The 14,368-nt window shown below is 34.4% G+C and overlaps 1 protein-coding gene and 1 long non-coding RNA gene across 2 annotated transcripts; one reads left to right on the top strand and one right to left on the bottom strand.

Moving 5' to 3' along the window:
- Nucleotides 1-6,805: 6,805 nt before the first annotated feature.
- On the bottom strand, nt 6,806-8,421 carry LOC120082174. Its single transcript, XM_039037427.1, has one exon. It carries the CDS (start codon nt 8,026-8,028, stop codon nt 6,937-6,939), a length of 1,092 nt encoding a protein of 363 aa, XP_038893355.1. The 5' UTR covers nt 8,029-8,421; the 3' UTR covers nt 6,806-6,936.
- Nucleotides 8,422-8,621: 200 nt separating this feature from the next.
- Nucleotides 8,622-10,519, top strand: LOC120081630. The gene is made up of 2 exons (XR_005482914.1): nt 8,622-9,117; nt 10,099-10,519. It is a non-coding gene; the product is annotated as an uncharacterized LOC120081630 (long non-coding RNA).
- Nucleotides 10,520-14,368: the final 3,849 nt, after the last annotated feature.

The raw sequence follows: 14,368 nt of genomic DNA, 5'->3' as shown, positions 1-14,368 counted from the left end.
CATGTACCACATAATATTTACGATTATATATCTAAGTTCATAACAAAAATAATTTTAATACAGTTTCTTAAGTTATTAAAATCTCAATTTAATTCTTTTATTTTGAGTTGTTTTCAAATATAACAAAATTTCATTGTCTATCACTACTAGACATTATAAACTACTATCATCTATCACTGTCTATCAACAAAAGATTGTGACATTTTGCTATAGTTGAAAATATTTCTATTAGTTTTGCCATTTAAAATAATTACCCTTTCAAATTTTCTCCTCTAGTATAAAACATTTTAATATCGTCAACGTTCACACATACAAACGTTGCTAAAATGTTAAATTAAGTTCTATAAACTCAATTAATAATATCTAAAAAGAATTATCAAATGTAATGTCAATCAAAAGATAAAAAACAATTAAAGAGAGACAACACGGATTTCTTTTAGTTTGGTTTAGTTTTTCAACTTACTCCATGAGGTCACACCTAAGAATATAATTAATCAATCAAAGGTTTAGTACAATTTACAATAATATTGACTTTTGCATAAAAGAACTCACTTCTTATATCTGTCTGTAATAGTGGATTGACTTTTCCTTGGATTGAATCTTTTCGAAACACAACAATCACTCTTTAAATACCCTTCAATGGTGGATATGTCTTCCCTAACGAAAATATTTCTCACAAATATAACAAAATTCATACTTTTACAATTTCACATAATTGAAAACACTGTCAAGTACACAATGTTACAAATTTAGAACAATTGAGAGTGGATAAACAAACATGCTCCATCCATCTCTTTATATTGCAATGCTACAATGACCCTTATACATAGAAGTTGAATTGATAAAAGAAAATCTTCCATTTGGTCCACAATTTTCCTGGGTATTTTGCCAACAAGAACGTAGCTCAACTGGCATAATGTTCATATTATCAATCTCGTGGTTTGCACAAACGACCCCTTCAAAACATTTGGAGGGCATGTGGCTATACTTGGGGCTTTGACATATGGCAAGTGATTAAAAAGAAGAAAAAAAAAATTAATTAGGCAGTTTCCCTCGATGTGGGGGAAAGAAAGGAAGATTGATAAAAGGGAAAACAACATAGGAAAAGAGAGGGAAAATTGTGGGATGAAGGATTAAAACTTCAAAGAATTGAGACTTGAAGCTTGAAGCTTGAAAAGAATGATTGAAAATTGACAACTAACATATCAAAGATGATTGGAGTGGAAATTGGTAAGTATCAATAAGATTAACTCGAAAAGAGCAATTATAATGGATAGTATTTTTAGGGATAATAACAAAGTATATAACAACATTTTTAAAAATTTGTAAATATAACAAAGTTTATTAACGATATACTTCTATTGTTAATAGACTCTTACCAACGATAAGGTCTATCGTTGAAAGACTCTTCTATTACTAATAGACCGTCTAAATTTTGTTGTGTTTATAATTTTTTTACCAATATTTTTTGTCTGATTGTTATATTTGCAAGTGTTCTTGAGAAAAATTATAAAGGATTATGTATGGAATCTAGCGAAAGGTTATATTTGTGAGTTTTATTCTTCTTAAGCAACAATAATACTTTTGTGATAAATTAAAGGCTACTAGAATGAAGAAGAAATGAAGAGTTATTATTTTTATTATTGAGATATTTCATGGGTCTAGGTTTTGTTATGCTTAATTTGTGATTGTAATTTAATAATTGATACAATAAATTTTTAAAAAAGAAAAAAATATATATGAAACTTTACTCTTGGCCATGGAGGTTTGGTAAAGAAAGGAAAGTGATGGTTTAAAGAAAAATGAAGAAAGAAGAAATGGTGGTGTTGGGTCTGAAGAAGAGAAAGAAAAGACTTATTGATTCATGTGAGAAAGGGGAAGAAATTTGGAAAGTTCAAAAAATTTGGGAATTTGAGTGTTTGAGATGCAAGGCTTATTAATAAAGAGTTGAAAGAATATGACATTTTTAGAAGTTGGTGTAGGTGATTGATTATTTTACTAAATATTTATTATTACTTAAATATTATTAAAATTCATGAAATTCATGAATCTATAATTTTAGAACAATCGATACGTGATTTCCAGAAAAATATTCATTAATATTTTGTTTGTAGTTGAAGTTATTTTCAAAGAAACAACCAAGCATGTTTTATTTAAAATGACATGGAAATAATGAGAAAGCATGCTATAAGATGTGAGAATTTGTTAAGTGGTTTTCAAACCACTAGGTCTTCTACCTATGTGATTACCCGATACAGTTTATCAATATGTTTTTGTGGCGTAAATAATATGATGATTTACCTAATATATACGCATCGTGAATGTGTTTCCATGATATAAATGTTGTGGTGATTTTCTGATATACCTCGTAAATGTGATTTTGAAGAATGTAATCCTACTGGAAAAAGATTAGTCTATGATCTCATTCTACGCCAATATGAAAGTAAGTTGGGGTATAGGTTTAGTGATGCATGATTTTTATAAGATTATGTGTCAAGGTTATTAATGATTATTATCTCGATGAATTTTCTGATGTTTTATTAAATTTGAAAGTTTAGTGATATATACTCAGTTCTAAACTTTTATTCACAATAAAGAAAGTTTTCTTAAATTCAATTTATTAATAAAATCACCATTTACTAGGTTTTTGTGTAACGGCCCATGTCCAAGATTCGAAATAGGATTCAGAATTCGGATTCGACACCTTATTTGCCCCAGAACTCTCATAATCGATCAAGATCTCTACGGTGTCATGATTATCGGCGATAATTTTTAGAATTTAAAATAAAAAATTTCAACCAATAACAATCAAATAAAAGACCATAAAACTCTAAAGAGACCTTTGAAATATCTTCAAATATGGAGTCTCAATTCAACCTCTAACTCCGCGAATTTTGTATAGAATCGAGAGGCCTTGTTTTTGTCCAACTCTAGTAGCCACTAATTTTTTTTTTCTTTTTCCTTGATTTTCGAACATGGATACTTCAATACAAATCCTCTAAAATCTTCCTTTTCAATTCCTCTTCACTTTAGTTCCATTTTGCCCAAATTTCCCTCACAAAAACATGCTCAAAAGAGCCTAAATCCAATACATTTCTTCTTCCTCTTTTTAAGTCGACCAACACACAAACTTCAAACTCCAGATTCTATCCTCAATTGCCAGCACCTGCTTGATGATTATCACGTCCCCTGCTGACCAACTCATCACCTCTAAGTCATCCAATGAAATAATTTTGAAGAAAGTAGCTCAACTTAATCCAAAAACTCTTCAATTTATCTTTTCCTTCTAACTCTCGGGTCTACCCAATTTTCATCTAATTTCCTTCAATACCAACCCAATTTAAACTCAACAAGCCTTTTAACACCCCAAATTTACCTTTAAAACTCAAAAATTACCTATTTCACCACATTTTAAAAAATGTTGACTTTTTAGTTGACTTTGACCATTGAATGTTGGCTTTGACTTTGATTTGTCCCGAGCATGCCTACTTCTCCCTCGAGTATGCTTTACATGCTCAACGAGGTTCGTTACTCTGAAACTATTCCCTAGATTCTTATCTTCTTTTCATTAGTGAATAAAACGTTGGTTCGATTCTTTTTATTTCCAAATATATCTCTTAACTAAAATTCTCAAATAAAACTTAATCTCAGTTTCCTAGCATTTACAAGAAAGAGAAAAAGCGGAGAGGGCTTACATTTTGAGCTCATTCTTTCCTTTTCATTTTCCCCACCCAGATTGCTATTGAGTTTTAAGAAGAATTAGCTTATTAGAACTGCTACCCATGTCATCAATTTTTGTGATATCAGCCAAGCATCAAGTTTTAATAAGAGTGTAATTGTGAAATGTTTAAGTGGTGTATTTAATTCAGGTTTAGTTCAAGTTTAAGGAGAGTTCAACGGTAGACTCCATTGCATGTTCAAGATTCTATTGTCGTCACATCTCGTACTAGGTTGTCTTCTTTGTCCTTGTTCTTTTATCTCTTCTAGTTGTGTTTTGATTGTACCTTGATCTCAGACGGTAATTAGGTCTCTTTATCTCTATTGCAATCTAATAATTTAGCAAAATATAGATAAACAAATACATACGTATATACACACAAAGTTGGTATAAACTAATTGATTTTGAATCATCAAATCATGTTTTTAATTTTTTTTAAAAAAAATAAATAGATTGTTTAAACACTAAATACTTCTACCACTATACTTTAGTGGGGCAAAAACAAAACAAAACAAAAAGTCTTTTTTTTTTTTTTTTTTTTTGCAATGGTGATATAATATATTGCAAAAAGGAAACCTTTTAGCCTAAGGTTAAGGCCCAAAACAAGATAAAATCCAAAGTAGAAGAGTTAGAGCTCACACATAAACCAAACAACCAAATAAAAGAAGCAAAAACAAAAGAAAAATTCGCATCCCAAGCCAGAAGAAACCAACAAAATTATAACAAAAGAAACTAACCTAAGTCTTTTGACAAGTCAAAGAGAATTGGAGGGTCACCAATATATTAGCCTCATTAGCCATAGAGCGCAATCAATCATCAAAGGGGAAACATAATCATGAAAGAACAACACCAAAGGAAGAGAATGATCGACAGTACCTTTAGGAGACACGAACACTCAAGACACCATCTGGTCGGCCACAAGACTAGATCAAAGAATGAAGCTTTGAGCCCCCACCACCAAAATACCTTCAATGGTAACTATATATTCCCTCAGATAAAGGAGCAGCAACCCCACAACTTAACCCCTCAACACGGTCAGAAATCGAACCAAAACCAGCAAGAGCCAAAGTTTCTAGAAGGGAGCACCCTTTAGACCCCCAACTCCACTTTTATCAACAAAATGATCAAAACCACCACACTAAGCACACTTGCATGGCCTCTAAGTATAGTATATTGGGATCTCAAAATCCTCTTCCTACAATTGAATTGTAAGAAAATGAAAGAAATCATCCTCCACTCTCACCTCAACACAAATACAGGTAAAAGACAACCCTTGATGCTCCTTAGTAGCCTTATCTATACAAGTCAGCTAACCAATAGTGTTGGCCACAATAATCAACCCTCGAGGAGTCTACAATTCCAAAGGAATCCAAAGCAGCTTTGCCTAAATTGATACCCAATCATACACGAAGGTCTTAAGAACAATACTTGGGACCTAATTCTTCAACAGAATAGGTATGCCCCAAATATGTCAACGACCATTAGAAAGCACCCAATCTCGAGCTTAACTTTCATAAACTGGAAAATACCCAGACCATCCTTCAATACATTAACTTACAAAATTTTGACACGACCCCACACCTTATCAATCAAACGAGAAAGTAATCTCAAATGAAAGTCGACCTTCTACAAATTGGCCCAACAAAGAGTAATTCCATAACTTGACCCTTTCGGCAACAACATCCTTTGGTTGAACGACCACTTTCAAACCCTCTAAAAGCACATGGAGAGTAAATAAGCCCCTTTGAATAAAAGGCCAAACGAAGAAGGAAAGCCCAAGAAAAAGGTTGACCCAACACCTCGACATTCCTTAAACTATTTAGATTAGGTGAAGAACCCATGAAACCATCCAGGCCCAACCTCGAAGGCACAAACCAGCCTGCGCTCTACGTAAACCAACCTGCAAAGGACCAGAACCCTTTTGACCCCAACACAATTAAACAACCTTAAAGAAGACCACCCAGAACCAACTTTCTCAGACCTCAAACTCATCGGACTTGTTGAACCCTACCAAGGACCATTTTAGCAAGAACCAAACCATCCCAGACCCACTGAACCAACCCTAGCCGACCCACATCTGACACTTACAAAAGTAGTACTCCCAAGCCCAACCCTAGAAAACCCAAGCCCAACCACTACAAAAGCCCACCACTTGGCAGTCTAAGCCAATCACCATCGCCCAACCTAGCCGACCCAACCAATTGGTCCAACCAAATCGTTGACGCTTTTAGGGAGCCTCCCACGATCTCTTTCTTCCACACACCCACATCTAACACCTACAACATTGGAGGCGATTCCCTTTACCATAGCACAAATGTTGCATCCTCTCCAACCAATCAACTATCTTACTTAACACCAAAGCACCTACGAAAACCCACATCCTCCTCACTAGTAAACCCCCCTCCCCCCAACGACTGGCGGAGAAAAATTACCACCGAAGGAGAAAACACATCCTCCTCCAAACCTTTATTCAACCACCCAACCGACATAAAAAAAAGTCTTAGCAGGACGAAAATCTTTCTTACCTGAAGAGCAATGCCTACCCATAGCCATCAAAACCAATCAACAACAGAAAAAAAAAAAAAATCTCCACTCAGCCCCACTGACATATGCTTCTAGACCCTCTCAAACCCACGATGAGCGAAACCCATAAAAGCCTCGAAAGAGCAACTCCAAACCGAGGACAAACTTGATAGCAAAACTGGCCCACACAAAGCACCAAATCAAGGAGATTGGTAGCGATTAGAGTTTTACGAGAGAGACTGGCGCATTGCTCATTTCAACTATTCTAACAGATTATTTAATTAAATAAATTTGACTAATTTTAGGTAAATGCATCTTTTATATCACATCAAATGTATTATGTTTTTCATCGATTTCAGTATAACTCAACTTGTTAAAACATATATCTCTAACAGAGAAGTCAATCTAAAAAAAATCTCTTGGACTCTCACTCTATATTATTATCTCTAAAAAAATTGCAATATTTGCCTTCGAACTTGAACATAAATATAACTCAACTAATTTATATCATTGACCTCCCTCCACTCTTCAATATGTACATAGCTCAATTGATTACATTATAACTTCATCAAAAAAAGTCGATGTTATAAAAGAGAAACTAAATAAATAAAACAAAGAAAAAGAAGATTACAAGAAATCAAGAGTGTTATTCATGATTGGATAAATAAAAACCTTAAAAAAGAGAGGGAAAAAAATCAAGTAGTTTTCTTATCCATATTGCCTATGAGTTGCTTCATTTGAAATCTCCAAAACAAAAAATAAGCCAATCCAAAGCCAATCAATAGATATATCCAAACTCTTTCTTCTTCACTCTCTTTGGTAGACCTCATTTCCTCAATCCCAAACATCTCCCTCCCCAAATTACCATTTAACCCCTCATTCACATACCCATTCAACACATACACTCTCCCCTCATTCCCCACAGTTACAGCGGTAGCAAACTTTTCTTCATCAAGGTCAATTTCGTCATAAACCACCCCCTCCCCCCAACTATCCTCACTCTTCAAGAACCACAGCTTTCTGTAACAGACAACCAAAACGACGCCGTCTCTCCTCGCCGCTATCCCGTCCGCCCCTTTCAGTTCTTTGTTCAGCAAAACCAGCCTCGCCGTGCCGTCGTCGGCGTCGACTTTATACATCTTTCCGGTGTTTGATTGCACCACCAGAAGGTACCCTTTGCTCACATAAACGGCACCGTTTAGCCCTGACGACGAGTAGACTTCGTTCGGAGTTGCGGGATAAGAATTGTAACTCGCTGATTTTGAGAAGATCGACGCCGATCCGCCTTTATCGACCCTCCAGATGAAGTTTCCGGCGGAGTTCGTAACGAAGGCGTTACCCTTGAAGTCGACCGCGACGGCGTTCGCGACGGGGCGTCGACTGGAGGTTCCATTGGAAGGGAGAGAAGTAAGGGAGATGCGACGGCGGGATCGGAGGTCGTAAGCGGCGAGGGCGTTGAATTCCGGGAGAGGTGGGGCGGCGTGGACGGCGGCTAGGAGGCGATTGTTGACTGAATCAATGGCAAGGCCTAAGATCGAGACGTTTTCGGGGAGGGTGGGATCGTGGATTAGGGTTTCGGCGACGCCGGCGTCGGAGACAGAGACGAGAGTGCGGTGGTGGAGTGAGCCGACGACGAAATGCTGGGCGGAATTATCCCATACGAGGCCTTCCGGGTAGAGATTTGGGGATCGGAAATCGATAAGGTGGGGCTTTCGAGCTAGGGTTTGGGAGAGGAACAATTGGAGAAGGATGAAGATGAGAATTGGAGAACGATTAATCGACGCCATGGGAGTGATTTTTGAAGGATTAATGATTTGAGGAAGGAATTTATATATAAGGAAGAAGATGAAGAACCGATTTCTTGAAGAATAAGGAGATAATTGAAGGAAGAGGAACTGGATTTCTTGTCAAAGGGGGCTGAGTTCTTTTTTCCTTTTTCTTTTTCTTCTAAATTTTATTTGAAAGGATCTTTAATTAATTAATACATCAAGTCAAACCTTGTAGATATGTAAAAGAAAATTGCCCAGACCAAACACTCTTATCAAAGTGGCCTCTTTTAGAAAATAAAATACTTGAATAATTTAAGAAAAATTTGTAATAAAAGATACGTTGGTTAATTTATTTTTTCATAAAATTAAGTCTTTTAAAATTTTATGATATTTGTCTCTTAGTTAAAAATAATTGTTTTTTGTTTTTATTTGAATGATTTGATTATCTTTTAATTTAAATTTAAAAATATTTATTTTCAAATTTTCGTTATTACCCTCCTTTGGTTTTTTAAAAATATGTATTTTTTTTAATTTTGATTTATATATCCTCTTAATTTTAAATTTTAGTTTAAAATTTTTCATTCTTTTTTTAAAATTTGTGATAATGATCTTAGTTTAAAAAATCTTTTTATTTATTTATTTTAGATGATTTTATTAATCTTGTTAATTTCAAAAAAGATTTTTTTTTTTTTTTAATTTCATGATAATCCTCTCTAAATTAAAAAAAAAAAGACAATTTTTTGACCCACAGTATGGAGATTTCGATCTGGTGCAGGGGACATCTTCTTCATGATCTAGGGGTAGGAGTCCAATGTAGCCCGCGCTAAGCAGGGAGAGTTACTCTTTGGTTCCATTTGTCCACATTCTTCCCTTCCATCTAGAAAAATTCGAGCTTGATTGTTCTGTGTAGTCGATTCGCTCAGTACCCTCCATAAACAGAGTCCATGAGCTCGGGAAGAGAAGTAGAGCCCTCAATCAATCAAGGGAGGTCCAACCCTTTCTGATCATTCATCATTCAATTCGTTGTGTTACATTCGAGCGGATCTGTCAAGTTCCAGCCACCTAACCAATCTTGTTGATCTTGACCTACAGAAAGCTGTGAATGAGGTAAAGCGACTTAATCTTTGTTTATTTATTTATTTGCAACTAGATGATTTGATTATCTTTTTAATTTTATTAATGTTTTTATTTTGTGATAATTCACATAGTAAAAAAATATTTTTAATTTAGATTTGAATCATAGGATTATCTTTTAATTTCAAACTTTATTTTAAACTAAAATTTTATTTTATTTTATTGTTTCTAATATTATTTCTTTTTTTTTATACATAAATCCTAAACCTTAATTGCAATTCTTCACATGATACTAATTTTTTAAAATTATTTAATATCATTCACGTTTGATGCTAAAAAAACAATTACAAAAAGTCTCGAGGCTAGAGGTTTGATTTCCCCATCCCACATTTTAATTACAATACCTTTAAAAAAAAAAAAATTATTTAATAATTTTAAATATAAAATTACATAATATATTCCTATAACCATCTATCAAAAGGAGCAAAAAGAGAGATCAAACATTTTCCCGTAACCCTTCTAGATAGTATAGAGATATATACTCTTTCAAGTGTAAAATACTCATTTTGCCCTCGATTGTAAATGCATGTCATTTCATTTTTGTTCTGACCGTTCACCTCTCCTTTTTGTTCATTTCTCTCAAGCATTTGAGTTTCGAATTTCATTTCCTCTCCAGTGTCTGATTTCGAATTTTGTTCTCTCCCTTTTGTTGGCTGCTGAATTGAGCGTTAAATATATTATTCTCTATAAGATCGACATACCCAACTAGTGCCTTTCATCTCACACGACTGGTATCTCTACTGCCCTAGCAAGTCCGTTGTATCAAATAGGCACCTCTGCTCAATTAAACTATGGGGCATTTCTTTGGCTCAAAAGCTTGATCTTCTTACTGCCAAGCAACACCCAAGATTTGCTCCCTCTTTGCTCACCTTCATTTACAAACAATTTCAGGGACATCATGTTCCAGATAGTCTTTTCAACATCTCTAAAGGTCTTGAGGATGTTATGTTTCAGGGAGAAGAGCCCGTTGTGTCCTCTTAGCTTGGCCAATGCATTATGCAATTATTGACTTCTGAATCTGGGGAGTTGAGTTTACAAATTCACAAGTGTACTGAGAGAAAGGTTGAGATTGATGCTTTGTTACACATCATGTGGTTATCTGCTATTGGAGTAGAAGTTGCTTCGACATCTGGTGGAAAGGCTGAAATTTCTAATGGTTTGAACCGATTGTATTTTTGTGTTAATTGTTTTTTAAGTCAAACAAAGGCAGAGATTCATGTGTTTGTTTGTTTTTTTTTTTCTTTGTGTCTCTGTTTATGTTTGGATTGGTTATTTCTGACTCTACTTTGCTTTGGGTTGATACTGATACTGAAGGTGATGTCTTTATTTTTGGTTGTTTTCCGTGTTTCTGCTATCGTATGGTGGTTGTTCTGTTTGGTTTTCTTGTCTTAAAAATAGTAGCCAAATGGGACTCGTCATGAAGTCCTTCCCGACCATCAAATAACATTTATAATTATCGATCTAAACTAACTATACTACTGAATAGTACAAGTAGAGATCGGGTCAATTTGTAAGGAAGTGCTAAATTTGTTTTACTAAGCCAATTTCCTAATCAAAGTTGGTGAATTTGGGGGGGAGGGAGGGGGGGGAGGGTGGATTGCGTGGATAGAGAAAAAGTTCAGAGAATAAAGAATAAATGGTAAATGTAATCTTAAATTGGATTGTCGAGTCTATGAGTAGGTGGTATCTGATGCAATTTGATCGTTGAATCTCAAGATTAAGCATACATTTGATTGGCAAGCAAATATCAACTTACTCAACTCAACCAACATGTTTGCGTAGCATACTACCAACTTGTTGAACAACCTGAGCAAGCGGCCTCAAACTATTAACTAAGGCTAATGTGCTAATTAACCTAAATGCTTTCATCCTACTGGGTTTGATAGCATTCATATAGGTTTCAACATTTGCATTAAGATTAAGAGTTCCATTGTGACGATTAACCAATTATCCAGTCGAATTAATTAATAGGTTTATCTTTGAACCTAAGTTGAGCATGCATGAAAGATCTATGGATAGCCTATATCTCTAACACACACAGATTTAACCTTACTACTATGACAATTAAGTCGAGACGAAAGATGGAGATAAATTTCCAGTTAAAATCTCTAACTAAAGACACATCGATGTCTAGGGAGTTCATCTATTCACAAATGCAAATCAAATTAAAGCAAAGTTTTAAGAAGCAAGAAATCACAATGTAATTAATCATATAAATTCAGTTTCCACAAATTTACATTAGAATACTACTCCTAAACTAGAAAACTAACCTCAATGATAAATAAAATTTTGGTTGCACTTTTCTTGTTAAATCTACTTTTTTATTTACTTTCTATTTTTAATGCATTAATTATTATTTTTTTTTAGTTTCTCTCCTTTTTAATTTAGTTTTTACTTTCCAAATTTCAATTTTCAATTTTTACTTTTAAAAAGAATTGGAAAGGAAAAATTTACCCTTCACATAATTGATTTCCCCTTTTTTGCCCTTGACTCCTAATTCAATATCCATCTCTTTCACTCTTACTTTTAAACTAAAACTTTTATTTAATTTTTATCCAAGAAAAATCAAGTGGGTTCTTACAAATTACTTGGATGATGATGACAAGATTGAGCTTCATCCAAAATAAAATTACTACCCAAAAATTAATGCTAAAGACTAAAAAATAGGATGGAACATAGAAGAAGAAAAAAGATAAAGAAAACCTCTCCATTTCCTTGATCTCCTTTTCCATCCCCTCAACCTTGTGATGAAAGAATGTATAAATAGAATCGCAACCACATTGCATATGTAAATCCAACAATTGAACCATTACATGTATCCCAAGGAGCAATTACAAGAAGCAAAGCAAAGAAGATTCAAGAGGCTTTCACACTACATCTTCAAAAGTCAGTAAATTCACAAGAATCGACAAATAATTTTGAACTCAAATTTATATATAATGTTAGTTCAATAAGGCAGGAAGAGAATGACATGAAGATGGCATGAGAAAAGTCCTATAGTTTGGAAGATGGTATGGAGGTCAAAAAGTGTGTAGATTTTGTGAAGAAAATGTTCTCAAGTGTATATTGTATGGAAAAACGTGATATCAAACCTAATCAACATAAGAATTAAACTTTTCATCTTCTAGAGAAGATATTTAAGACAATTTGGAGACTTTTGAAATGCATCCAAAAAGTGTGTTTTCTGGGCTGAGAATTTAGTTAGTTTTATGCTTAATTTGATATCTTTGATGCTTTTATTGTTTGATTGTAGGAAATCGAGCAATTGGATGAGAACAAGAAATTTTGGAATATTAATGACCAAAATATCCCCAAGAAGGTCAAATTTTTGACCTAGGACATTGATCAATGGAGAAAAAAGAAAGAAAATTCAAAAATCGGAGGTAAGGCAGCGTTGAATAAGCATTGCAATGTTGCCCCGTGACATTGCAAGGCAGACAGAGCAACATTGCAACGCTGCTTGCAGCATTGAGATGCTACGATTAGTAATAATGAAATTACCGTTAGCGTTGCAACGCTACATTGGAGCGTTGCAATGCTGCGACTGTTATCTATATAAGCAGCTTTTGGCCAATTTGATTCGAAGAGGCACTTAGGGCTATTTTGAAAGCATAAAGCAATATTTCAGTGAGGCTTCCATGGGGAGCGTAATTCTGGAAAGAGGCGGCATCTCGGAGCTTCAAAGGAACAAAAATTTGAAGAGTTTGTTGAGTTGCAATTCCGGATTCGAGGATGAGAGTCAAAAACACGACTTGCAATTTCTTCCCTCTTTTATTTTATGTTCTTTGTATTAGGAAACCTCATGAATGGTCTATGTTTGTGTTGTAACCATAAGTGACTGATTTTTGTTTCTAGGGTGTTGATTTAGTTTTATGGATTGTGAAAACTGAATTAGTTGCTTCTTGGATTGAATTTATACATAATTATTTTAGCATGTTTGTTCATAATGCTTTTGATTATTTGATCACTAATTGAATGTTCTTTACTTAATGTCTTTCTCGAGAGAGAAGGTATTGAGTTGGATCTAGCGTGTTAAACTGTTAATCGAGTATGCACGAGAATGATAGGAGATTAACAAAGATTGTTGACGGAGGAACTTAATGCTATGGCTAGTCAAGCGATAGAAGAGATTCGGGTCGATGGTTAATCATTAGAAAGGGTTGAGCACGAGAGAGAATATCTGGATAAAAGACTCCTAGATCTATAATTTGCATGAATTAATCTAAGGTCAAAGTAATTAATTTGGTTAATCCGTTTAATGAAATCATACCCTAGAACGTGTTTTTGTCTAGTTTCATCCCTGTTTATCTTTTCTTGCTATTTAGGATTAGATTAGTTAGATTCTCATTACAGTTCGGTCTCCTAAATAAAGTTAGAAAGATCTCTGAATAGCTAAAAGAGTCAAACCATTTCCTCATAGGACGACACTCGATCTCTTAATCGTTTTACTATATTATAATTTGACGGTGCGCTTGCACTACCATCAACTTTCTACAATTTTAGTTTTGCACTTATTAATTAGTATGCAATTAAATTTTAAATTCCTAGGTCTTATTTTCTACAACTTACAATTAATTCCTACAGAATGGCTTGTAATTCCCTTCAAAATTTAGATTATCAATATTAAAAAACTTGTGCTTATTCAACCCCTTTGGTGTTGTATTTTCTTTCAAATCTTGTTTTAGTTTTGATGTTTAAATTGATTCAGTAAGTTTTCATCAAGCTAATTCTGGAGTGAGTTGTCTTAGGATCTAAGAGTGACCATCATAGATTCTAAATTTTATCTAAGTTAGCTTTCTTTATGATTGTTTGCAAAGATCCTAGAAGGACCTCTAGCTTTGTGTCCAACGAACATTGTGGACACTTATCAATTGCAATTATATGGGTTGAGTTGCCAAAGCATTGTGCACCATGTTGCAGCACTCCATCGCCCACATCCATTGGGAATCACGACGATGCCACAGTGTTGCAACCTTATAGCCTAATGCACTTTATGCCTCTTATGCAGCCCTAGGGCCTTTAATGAGGGTGATCTTGTCCTTTTTCGTTCATTCAAAGCCTGATGAGAGTACAAGTGCACACGTTAAATTATAATATAATTAAAATGGCCTTATCCGGTATCATCTTTGGGGAATCAGTTTTATAATCTTCTCGCTATTTTAGATGAATAGCACCATGACGCTGCACAACGTTGTAACTTGCAACATGACACTGCCCTATTCTA

The sequence above is a fragment of the Benincasa hispida genome, chromosome 7, assembly GCF_009727055.1.
Source record: "Benincasa hispida cultivar B227 chromosome 7, ASM972705v1, whole genome shotgun sequence".
NCBI lineage: Eukaryota > Viridiplantae > Streptophyta > Magnoliopsida > Cucurbitales > Cucurbitaceae > Benincasa > Benincasa hispida.
This window is presented reverse-complemented; position numbering and strand designations above follow the sequence as displayed.